This window comes from Branchiostoma lanceolatum, chromosome 8, assembly GCF_035083965.1.
Source record: "Branchiostoma lanceolatum isolate klBraLanc5 chromosome 8, klBraLanc5.hap2, whole genome shotgun sequence".
NCBI classification, from domain to species: domain Eukaryota; kingdom Metazoa; phylum Chordata; class Leptocardii; order Amphioxiformes; family Branchiostomatidae; genus Branchiostoma; species Branchiostoma lanceolatum.
Genome location: NC_089729.1, coordinates 20,292,620 through 20,305,081, shown reverse-complemented (window position 1 = coordinate 20,305,081; position 12,462 = coordinate 20,292,620). Strand labels below are relative to the sequence as shown.

The window sequence follows — 12,462 nt, the reverse complement described above, 5'->3', positions numbered from 1 at the left end:
GTTGCTTTATTAATTGTGTACAATGGAATGTTCTACTCACATGTCTAATCCTAATCGACGTGTCAGTAAATGTCTTTTGTTGTTCCGACAGTCGTTCCGAGAGTCGTGAGTAAACCCATCCACGAGGTCGAGTCCGGTCCTATCTCTGTGTGCGCGCACTACGAGCCACTTGGTACCATCGCCGAGATGGACTTCACTACATCATCAACAAAGCCAATGGACAAAACGAACATTCATCGGGCCATTAAGCGCAATGAACAAAAGATTGTGAATGTTGATTTGTGTAAACTACGCCTACTAGAGAAGCAGCTACCACCATTTCGGTCGGCCTTCCCAAACGTTGATTTTGACGTCATCCAAGCCCATCGCGAAGTTAGAATCACAGGAGTGGAACAGGAGGTAGAGCAGGCGCACGGCAAAGTCAAGGGCAAGCTTGACGAGTTCAAAGAAAGCAGGTGGTCAATACCTACTGAACTCCGGTCCGTTATTTTTCACAAGGACACAAAGAAAATTATTGATTCGGTTCAGACACAGACAAACACGCTAAACGATGTCATAGTTGATGTAAGAAATAAGGAAGTGGCCATTTGGGCTGTAGACAAAGGCACTGCAGACACTGCTGAAAACAGTATCCGAGCTTTATTCACGGAAACCAGTAGGGACGTGTCAAAGGAAGTCCTGGGAGTCGGTGGTTGGGATAACTTTGCAGCCCAAAGCAATAAAGATGCTAACTTCAGCGCTGTTATGTCATGTGATAAGAACGCGGGTAAAGTTAAGATCTCGGGTCTCATTCAGGCAGTTGATGTCATGGAGAAAAAGCTTGACGACTTTTTGAAACAAGTTGACACGTCGGTAGTCAGTGTGGACGAAGCCGTCTTGAATGTCTTAGCTAAGGGCCAGAAGGATCTAATTCAGAAGATTGAAAGTGCGAATGAGGTTAAGATTGATGTGATTAGAGCGGGTTTTAAGATTCTCGGCCCTCGTGATAGAATGAAGAAAGTGTCAGAGGCAATAATGGACCTTGTTTCAAACGTCATCAAGATCAAAGAACACCACAGGAAACCCGGTAAGTAAAATTGTGCAATACTGCTGTAAAATTTGATTTACAGCAAATTTCAATGTCTCGGGATAAATGTAAAAATTCTCATATCACCGGGGAAGTGGTTCGAAATCCGTTCAATGGGCTGGTGATAAAGGGACTATACTCTGCCTACTTTATGTTGCGTCTTTTAACCCTATCCAGACTGGGCTTTTTTGGGATATCTGGGACCGGGGGGGGGGGGGGCACATTTGGCCCCCCTCATAACTTCTGAACGCTATGATGTATCCCTCCCAAATTTGTCTGGAGTGATGTCCATGTAAAGTTTTATAATTCCTAGAAATTTGGTGACGTCCTGACGTAATATGGCGTAATTATGACGTCATCGATGTGATGTTATCGGCTAAATAGGGAATTCCCGTAATATCTAAAGGTATTATACAAAATAGTATGTATTGTTGATTTTAAGGTATACCAAGACATATTACGTAAATCGTAACTACGTTAACGTCAAAATGACGTCATTAAATGACGTCACGTGTTGTTAGCGACCCCTTGGGATCTGCCATCTTGGATCAGCCATTTTGAAATTTTGAAAAATACTTTTTTCCACTTATACCGCCTAAAAACACTAATAATAGACTAGAAACGTTAATATAAATGTTTCTGGTAAAGAAAATGCCGTAAAGTGACGATTTTGAAGGCGAAATAGCCTGTTGATATCTAAAATAGTGTAATGGTCCGCCATCTTGGATTTTGACCGATTACGTAATCAGATTAGCATAAATTATGAATATCTAATCATTAAAGTTACATCCTATTACATATGATGCTATACTTGAAGGATAACTAGTGTAGTTGAGCAAGAAAACCTAAGAAATATAATTGTTTTTAAAAAATCAATGATTTTTGCATAAAATGCCTTTCAGAAACCCGTTGCCATGGCAACACAAAAAATGATAAACTTATACAATCATCATGATATTGTTGCTAACCAAATTTTAGGAAAAGTCACCAAGTTTGGTAGTCCTAACATATGTCGTTCGGCAGTTATACGATGTCAAAGTTGGCGCGGACACTTTTAGCCCCCCCCCCAGTCTGGATAGGGTTAAGGAAATATACAAATCGTATAATTTTCTTAGACAAACAGGTGTCTAAACATTTTTTTAGGGATGAAGAGACTGTTCAGTAAAGACACCTTTCAGAAACGGCTGAAGGAGATAGAAGAGAACCAGAGATGCTCCTTACAGTGGGACAGCAAGACGCAGCCACAGGCGCTAGCTACAGAAGAGGTCAGTCGAATTTTTCTCCGTCAACATTGTCTTTTCACGACTACACATCAGTCATGTCAGTCGAATCGCCGGGAGACGTCACCAGAATTCTTTTTCCATGGTCGTAAAGTAAGTAAGTATGACTGTATGTCAGCTGTAACAAAGAATAACATGAAAATTTACGAAAGTCACATTGACGTTGTAAAAGAACACTATTAGGTAGTAGTAGACGCTTTAGGGACAACGCATGGATCTGACCTAGTTTTTCTCGTTTTAGAAACCCTCAAAAATAATCCTACAACCCCCCACGCCGTCTGCTGGTAAGCATGCCGTTTTATTTAATTTCATTGTAAAGGGAATTATGTTTGTAAATGTGTCACATGGACTAACACTTTCGGGGCAGAGCTATGTTTTCTTTACCCAATACTAACTGATTGAACCTGAGCCTTTGATAATGAAACTAACCTGAGAGATTATATGTATGAAAACGTGTTTTGAGTTCAAACGTTATAAAAACTCTCTAAAGAGTAAAGATGAGGATGATCATGACCATGATGATGATGAAAACTAACCTAACCTATAATCTCCCAAGTCACAGGTCACCAAAGCGTTGGACCCATCACCATAGACATTCAGCCCGGCCACCTGGAGTCTGAGTCCACGGATGTGATTGTTAACCCGGTCACCAGCGGCACAGGTGGGCATTACTTATCATTCTAATCATAACGGCATAAACACATACATATCGGCCTTAGCACGTACATACCGACATTAGCACGTACATAACGGCATTAGCCCGCACGTACAAACATATATTAATCGTCTTAGTAAAACTAGTGATAATGGCAATGATGACGTCACAGATGTCAAAAATAAGAGCAGTTTTTAAATACAGACATCCAGTGAAATCCGTATATTATGGTTATAACCACAGCGTTCACAGTGGTCGGCGATGCTCTTGAAAAAGCCGGAGGCCAAAGTATCAGAGATGATTTTCAGACCAACTGGGGCAGCAGAGTCAACGGTGTGCTCCTAACAGGTCAGGAAAACCAGTCATCATTTGGGTTACCGCGAAAAATGTCGCCGTTCTTTTCTTTATCACAGTATCTATCTATCTATCTATCTATCTATCTATCTATCTATCTATCTATCTATCTATATATTTATATCTATCTATCTATCTATCTATATATATCTCTATATATATATATATATCTATATATATATATAGAGAGAGAGAGAGAGAGAGACAGAGAGACACAGAGAGAGAGAGAGAGAGAGAGAGAGAGAGAGAGAGAGAGAGAGAGAGAGAGAGATTGCAGCTTTGTTAGAACAAATGATGTAACAGGGGTACCAGGGCATGTTATTTTAATCATCATCATAATAATCACAATACTGATACTAATAAATAATGACAGAAGTATATAAAATACAAAGACATATTGATACAATACATATAGAATAGATGTGAACCTCCTTCAAATGTGATACAGTAATGTTTAAGGTATTCTATAAATGATGAAGTTGTAATAAACACATTTAATGTTTCCTTGCATGACTAACTTCATCCCAGATGCAGGAACTCTCCGGTGTAAAAAGGTTGCTCACATGGTGCTCCCTCCAGCGGATAAACTCAGTGATGCAGTCTGTCAGTGCCTTGTTCTCAGCAACCAGGCTGGAATGACGTCAATTGCATTCCCTGCCATTGGAACAGGTACTTTTCTTCTCAAACTTAAATAGGAAAGGAGACATGCCTCGAACGTACGATCATATTGGCCTAACAATAGTCCTTTACAATACCTTAGCTAGATTCCTAATATCTCATAGAATGTGAAATTCATCCTCAGGCGGATTCGGGTTGAACCCATCCCAGTCAGCCAAGGCGATCCGAGCTGGCGTTGAGCAGTTTGTCCGACAGAACCCAGCCCCCGTTCTCAAGACTGTAAAACTCACCATCTTCACTCAACGGATGGTAGCAGACTACACAGCCGAATTCCGTAGCAACCCAAGCAGACCTGCAGCTTCCGCCAAAGGCAAGAATCTTACTAGGCCAGGTAAGTGTGCAGCCCCGAGTGTACATGTAGTCTTGATAATCTCCAATCATACCTCTATGGTGACAGGACAGCATCCTTGGGCTGAAAAATATCCAGCCAGCTTTCGTACGAGATTACAGTCTTGATGCATTGTGGACGAAGGTCAAAGTTTAAGGCTCCTGACCATAATTTGTTAGTATGCCAGGGTCCTTCAACTTTGACCTTAGACCACAATACACATGCGCACATAAGTTGTGAGCTGGCTTAATGCATTAATAGACTTACGATGCGAACCCAACACGACACGTGTAATCTGTTATATGTCGTAGTTAGTGAGTAAACTGTTGAAGACGGTGAAATTGCGATCCCTCTGTATATACAGATACGATGTTCTTGAATGACTATCATTTCTATACAATATAAACCATATGACTCCATTGCAATCATTGCGTCTATTGGATACAAATGCCCAGTTCCCCTTCACCAGAGCGCTAGAAATGTCGAGGCATTTTGTATTTATGTCTTTATCGCTACAGGCAATATAACAACGACCTCCTCAGGACAAAAAGAGATGAGCTTTGGTTCCGTAAGAATGCAGGTCCAACAGGGAGACATCAGTCAGGAGAAAACAGACGTTGTTGTCAGCACTTTACTAAAGGACATGGGTAAGAAGTTTATATAATACATTCAGATGTCTTACGGATCATTGAAATTACATGTTGTGTGTGCATGCTCTTTTGTTTCAATAGCCGTCATTGGATCCTTAAATCTAAAGCCAAGTCGATATTGCAATGATGATTCATGATGATTATTCAAGAATAGGCATCAGAACTACATACAAGCAAATAAGGGAAAGAATATAGTATTATCCAAAAGACGTTGATCGTATTTTTCACCGGTGAGATAACTACGCGCTGCTTCCATCTGTTCAGGGTTCACGGTTGTCACAAAAGCACTTGTAAAAGCAGGAGGGCAGTCTATAGCTGATGACCTGAAGAAGACATGGCCGAAGAAAACTGATAAACTCGTGTTCACAGGTAACACGCTAAGATTTTAAAACATTGAATTGAGCCGCCTGGTAATGACAGAATGCTACATTAGCAAGTGGTTCCCTTGCAGTATAAACCTGGAAACTCTGTCTGAGACACCTACGTGTATCTCTGCCATTGCATGCCACAATTTACAGTACCAGTTTGCCATACTTCATTCATAATGATACTTTTTAAGGACAAAATAGCGTCACTAGAATAAACTAGTGACGCTGAAGAAGAGTGATGGATGTCAGTCGAAACGTCCGGAAGTAATCTCCGATTCTTATCAAGTTGTAGAGATTGAATTGTATTCAAATATTGTAATACCTGGATCTCTCTAACCTTAACAAACGTACTTGTTATTCTCTATTCTCTAATACTGGGCCTGTCTATCTTACAGTATATTATCTCCATAAATGTATCTACGAAGGTTCTATATTTGCTTCAATGGCGTAGTGAAAGCAAGGATGTACCTACAAGCATATCCTGGTCACCATATCCCATCCCTATTAAGGAGAGATTTACCTACAGAGAGCAATGCCTTCATCTTTGTATCTTTGCAGACGCGGGAAAACTTGCAAGCAGGAAGGTCGCCCACATGGTCCTACCAAGTGCCTCGGAACTGAAGGAATCTGTATTGGCCTGTCTGAAAACCGCAGACAAACTGGGAATGAAGTCAATATCATTTCCTGCAATAGGAACAGGTATCGTTCTCCTATATTTGTAGTTGTACAGAGATTTTTTCTTTGATCGTGTTATTCTCCAACATAGATTAGGTTGAATTGGCATTACCTTCAAATTGAAGGTATAATACCAATCTATCTAACTCTCTCTCACCCCTCTCTCTTTCTCGTTTTATAGTATGACAAAAGCATAATTTGAGAAGGATCTTGATATTTGTTATATGATTGGGTAGTTGTCGACAGTTTCGATGGTAGTGTAGCAGAACGTATTGGACACACTATATAAGGGCATGATATCTTGATGCTAGCTCTTGAGCTAGGTTTAGTTGTATTTGAAAAAAAAATGATGTCATAATATCGGCATACACATGTTGGTGATACTTAATTACTTTCACTCTTGTAGGAGGCTCAATGTCTCAAGCGGAAAGTGCACACGGAATATATAGTGGGGTCCAAGAATTCGGCTCACAGCTAAAGCCTCAGAACTTGAAACTTGTACGGGTCACGATCTATGACAGTAAAATGCTGGGAACTTTTCACTCGACTCTGCAGCAGTTCTCCATCGGCGGTCATGTACCCGGTAAGTCCCCAGCATATGAAGAACTTATATTGATAGATATATTTGTGGCATCGTGTGGCGCAGTCGATAGGGTGTTTCGCCCACAACCGCCGATATGCCCCGATGTTGTGCCCTTGGGAAAGGAACTTTACACGACTTTTCTCACTTCACTCAGATGTAAATGAGTACCTGGCTTCGGTTAGGGACGTCCCTTGGATAGGACGTTAAATGGAGGTCCCTTGTTTGAGGAAAACCACACCTCGAGCACGTTAAAGAACCCAACGCACTTATCGAAAAGAGTAGGGGTCCTTCCCGGTGTGAGTGGTTCAAAACAGTCATATGGCCGCATATGGTGTCACCTGAGTATTGAGGTCACCTAAGTTAGCGCCGAATGGCAGTCGCTCCAGACTCTTGCAATCTAGCCCCGCCAATTGTGCGCCCCTCTCAATTAAGCCCCTAGCTGCGAAGAGAGTAGTCGGCCCTACCCAATAACAATGCTATTTTTGGTTAAGTTGAAAAAAAAACTGATTAATGTGAAAGGTATGATTTACACTGACATATCGGCAACATCCGCAGAAGAAACCAAATGCAACGTCTGTTTTCCACTTTTCTCCTCTCAGCAACACAAGGATCACCATCTGGCCAGTTCGGATCTGTTACCGTGCAGATTCAGCAGGGGGATCTAACCAAGGAGACAACAGACGCAGTCGTCAATCCTGTCAATAGCGATGGAGGTAGGTAATCTTCTTTAATGCTCTTTTTTGGCCCGGTCACATTTTTCAATTGGCCGAATTGTATCGTGGTTTTGACAGAAACAACCACAGAAAACAATCTTAGACGCCATTTTCCGTAACAATACATCAAACTTGGTGCTACACTTGCGCGACTATGAATGAAGAATTCCCTCAGTTTGCAATCTTACGACGACCAAAAACATATGTGACCGACATGATTGATTTATAACCATGTAAGCAATGTTTACTAAAACACGTTTTCCCCCACCTAAGGGTTCTTTGCAGTCGGACTTGCTCTTGAAAAAGCTGGCGACTCAACTGTGAAGACAGACTGCCCAAAGTCCTGGAATGAGCGAATGAATGACGTGCTAGTAAAAGGTAAGGACCCAAAGAAATGCTGATGATATTTTCAATACCATAGAATATTCGGCTTGCGGTTGAGACACAACCTTATTCAAAAGTACGGTACGGCAGCACAGTTCTCTGAATCTGAAACTTATATCATTGATATGAAATAAATGCCATTTCCCTGCGTAGATGGTGGAAAACTTCAGTGTAAAAAGATTATCCACATGGCGTGTCCGGATGCAAAGGCAATGAAGGGAAGGGTGCTGGAGTGTCTGCAGCAGGCAGAGAGGAACGGCCTAACGTCTGTGGCCTTCCCGGCCATCGGAACAGGTAAATATCTCCGTTGTTATCATATCGTTGTATGTAACTATGCTGAAAGCGCTGTAATTATAAATGTTGTTACGCATTGTCAATTCTACTAGTGTGCAGGTTCTCTTGTTTGTTGTTCAGTCTTCATTTAGAATTCCTGTTGACGTCCTGTACACAAACCTTTGCGTTAGATAAGTCGTACGGCGGCATTATTCCTATCATATACTAATATTGGGTTTTTATTCAGAGAACATTTGGCAGCCCAAGAGCTGAACTACATGTTCTGTACATTAAAACAAAGTTTAATTGCCATGTGACACATTTACTATCATATTAACATTAATAGGTATCTAATGACATAATGGCATTGCTTCCCCATAGGTGGATTTGGCGTAAGCGCTGCGGACGCTGCGAGAGAAACTGTCCAAGCCATCAAAGACTTCGCTGGTACACATAACCCAAGAAGCGTAAAGCTCGTACGTGTGACGGTGTTTCAAGCATCAATGGTTGCAGAGTTTCAGCAGGCGCTGCAGGCTGCCCATCCGAAGGCGCCGATAGCGGGGGTGGCGGCAGTAGAAGCAATAGCGCCAGTCGTTACACCTGTTGGTGAGTTTTGATCGCTTTAGTCTTATTTTGAAGTTTTATTTCTGATAATTATGATTACCCTTCTTCTTTCAAACAGTGTATTTTAGTCAACTTCTATGTTGCAATTGACAAATGGTTAAAATGGCACTACAAGTCTTGGTGCAATGTAACGCTTTAATATTGCGACTGTTTGTAATGCGTTATCAAATCCGTCTAAGTTCCCCAAATACCTTTTCATTCTGTCAACTTCTTGTGCGATTTTGGAAATAGTTAATAGCGTTTTGGCAGAATTCTGCTACCCAGAATTTAGTACAGGTGTAGCGACAGCATGTCTCGTCGGCATATGGAAAACAGAAGGAAAGCAGTGAGAAGTTTTTGTACAGATCATTTTGACACAATGCTTTCGTAATTCTAACATCATTGTTTTTTTCAAGGCAAGATGCCTCCCAACACAGACGTCGAACAGGTCGTTGAGGTAACGTTCTTCGCCTGTAACCAAGTGGACATGGACAATGCCAAGCGAGAAGTTTCTAAAACAATCGACAGCTTCATGACAAATGATCGTGTGAATGACGATCGTCTGAAGTCGACTGTCCGACTCTTACAACAAATTGAGAAGGACAGTATCATTCAAATGGGGACAGATCAGCTCGTGCTTGTAACCATCACAGGTGAGGCAAAGATAAAATGTTATTTGAACAAAAGGTAAATGAAATGAGTTTAGAATTATGTCTTCCGTTGTAACATTTCAAATAGATTGATACAAGGATATTAATCAATATAGGGTGGTTCATGACCTGCCCTCAGGTTTATACGGTGTCAGAAGGCATTGTGGGTTTCTATAACCACCGAATGAACGACCAAGTCCACGACCCTTATGACACCGAAGGAAGGCGAGTCATTAACGATATTATCATGCAGCCATCATCATGCATCAAACATGGCACACCACCGAAGAAAACCAAGATGCATATGGCTGCTTTGTTTTCTTGGCGGGCTGGTACATGGAGGTACTGATCATAAATTCGAATCCCTGACAGGTCCCGATGATATGCCCGTAGGAAAGGCACATTTCCTCACTCTACATAGATTTTGGAAGGAACGTCCATCGGATAGGATATCGATAAATGCAGGTGTGTGTTTGCGGACAGCCACCCCGTGAGTGGATTAAATAAATCTGTTTGGATAGACAGCTTGAGATTGTAACCCCCCTCCCCTCGCTCTCTCCTTCGCCGCGAAGTTCAGCTGGTGTGTTACGCTAGTAGGCAGTTTACCGGGTGTGCAATACAAACAAAGAAATGCTGCTACCTACTGGAAGTAAATGTATATATTTGCCCTTTTCTTTCGAACAGGTTCTAACATTGAGGTGTCAGGCCTTTCAGAGGAAGTCGAAGGAGTGCTCAAAGAAATTGGAAGCTTTTTACGGGAGAAGAAGGCAGCCTATGACGCAGGTAGGAAATCAATGTAACAACAAAATGTGGGGAAGATTAATATACATTATAAACAGATGAAACGTAAGGGGAAATGAATAGTTGTTTCTGTTTCCTGTGACCAAGTGAAATCAGAATATTAGACTTTGATACATGTTTTCTGAAGAACTCTAAAACTCTCGAGTAACACTTTTATTGTGCAAAGTTATCATGAGTATGTGGCTATGGAGAAAAAAAAATAACGAAAACTGTTTTAAAGACAGCTATGGTTCAGGCGGCTGGCAGTGAAAGAATTTCTCATGACATTGTATTGCTAAACAATAAACCATGATAAATCGTCTTGCCAAGACAGGCTAATAATTTGGGTTACTTCCAGTCACTTAACCCTGATCATAACATAAACCTTTACATTCCCCTACTTTAGAGGAACTTAAAAAAGACGTCATCAAGGTTCCCGATCACTGGGCCACACCGCCATCGGGTACCACGTGCGCGCACATAGTCAGCCTGCTGCAATCGTCACAGGAGTACAAAGATGTGGAGAAGAAGTTCCTCGCCAGTGTCGGCTACAAGCCTCAGATTGTGTCCATCTCCAGGGTACAAAATGAGGCCAAATACAAGGCATACATGTTAGAGTTGAAGGAGAGAGAAAAGAGACTTGGAACGGGGTGAGTCAAAAGTGTGTTTCTTTGTGAACGTTACGTTGTCGATTGCATTTCTGTACTCGAACGTAGCCCTCAAAAAAGGAAAAGAGTTTTGATAGTCCAATGTTTTACAAACTTTGATTCCTATAGGTATATTGTTCTCTTACCTATTAGTCGTATCGTTCGTAAAAAGAGCGCTGTAACACTTAGTGGTAAAAATACATAATAAGCACAGCTTTCTTCTCCTTCAATAGCAGCACAATTGAGAAAGTCCTGTACCACGGAACAGCACAAGACGTAGTGGTCAACATTAATGAAGGAGGATTCAACAGAAGCTATTGCGGGAAAAACGGTATGACTTACTTAGACCGGAATTTACATAGAACTGTACGATCTTATGTTGAAAACGGGTGATCATAGTTAACTCCACTCAAAATTATGAAAATGAATAAAGTTTTGCAAGGACTTTCTTCTTTGTCTGATCTAGCCAAAATTAACTGCAATCAAATTTCATCTTGCATTAAAAATGTGTTACATCTGTGTTTCAGCTACGGTCTATGGAAAGGGGATGTATTTTGCCAGAGACGCGAGTTACTCCGCCCAGCCAGCGTACTCGCCTCCTGACTCACAGGGAAACAGGCACATCTACCAGGTCCGAGTCATCGTGGGAGAGTACACAACGGGGAAGTCTGGGATCGTTGAACCGCCGCCAAAGAACCCGTCAAATGTAGCAGTTCGATACGACTCAGTCGTAGACAATGTACAAAACCCTAGCATTTTTGTCGTGTTCCGTGACAACGAAGCATATCCAGAGTACTTAATCGTGTTTAAATAAGTTCTGATTATGATTCTATCACCAACACGCTTCTGTACCTTTATGATACTCAATTCATACCTTCGCTTGTGCCAAGAAGGTTACATATCACTGGTTTCTTGATATAACAATAAAGGTCGGAGGAGACACGGAATTGCAGTCGCAAACTTTACTAATTGCTTATTCCACTTATTACGGTTCATGGCTGGTGTAGACTTTCTATTCCAGATTGCCGCCTTTTGTGTTTGTTGTCCTGTTTTCCTTATAAACTTGCAAATTGCTTCTTTTTTTTAGAAATAACTGCTAATTTGTTCAAGTTCTCTTCTCTTGACGTTGACGTCTACCTTACAAGGTTAGTATGTTAATAGAAAAGGGAGCTGGATGTTGAGGGGGTGGCTGGATGTCGGAGGGACAAATACTGCTGGCATCAGGGTACAATAAGGTAGCTAACAGTAGACTTAAAATCGAGTTTGTAATATTCTAAGTCTGACTGATAAGCATATGACTTGTAGAAGCGTTGATATTTACAGGAAAGCAAACAAATCTACGTGTTTGACCCACAGTCGTGTCACAGCTCGTGTTTTTTTTTGTGTGCAAATCAGTGGGTCCATCTAAACCTTCATGGGAACAGAATACAGGCTTAATAACTAGAGGGCCAAGTTCCGACAAAAATAACTGTGACTTACCACAAGACAAATGATTTTGCTTTATATTGCGGCCTATAATCAGTAAACCAACCAAGGCAAGCGTACTTCGTCGTCTTTCGCGAGACTAAGGACGTTATAGGCTAGAAAAGATTTCATTAAGAGTCAAAGCACATGTTTAAGCTGAATATACATTGAGCACGAATGTGCCAAAGGTCTGCATGATAAAATGTCTGTCCTTTTGGTCGGTCAAAGGTGGGCAAACAGAGAGGCTGACACAATGTATAAAGTCAAGAAACGCTGTCAAGCAAAGAATTATTGGTATAATCTGAAGGAGA

At 41.3% G+C, this 12,462-nt stretch overlaps 1 protein-coding gene across 1 annotated transcript; it reads left to right on the top strand.

The window, feature by feature from the left end:
• The first annotated feature begins 69 nt into the window (after nt 1–69).
• LOC136439569 (protein mono-ADP-ribosyltransferase PARP14-like) lies at nt 70–11,723 on the top strand. Its single transcript, XM_066434988.1, has 20 exons — nt 70–1,066; nt 2,210–2,331; nt 2,588–2,630; nt 2,909–3,007; nt 3,245–3,349; nt 3,884–4,024; nt 4,158–4,364; nt 4,880–5,008; nt 5,276–5,380; nt 5,938–6,078; nt 6,461–6,637; nt 7,237–7,350; nt 7,624–7,728; nt 7,888–8,028; nt 8,389–8,613; nt 9,027–9,263; nt 9,945–10,043; nt 10,447–10,690; nt 10,921–11,018; nt 11,215–11,723. The coding sequence occupies exons 1-20, from the start codon at nt 70–72 to the stop codon at nt 11,499–11,501; spliced, it is 3,816 nt and encodes a 1,271-aa protein (XP_066291085.1). The 3' UTR covers nt 11,502–11,723.
• The last annotated feature ends 739 nt before the right edge of the window (nt 11,724–12,462 follow it).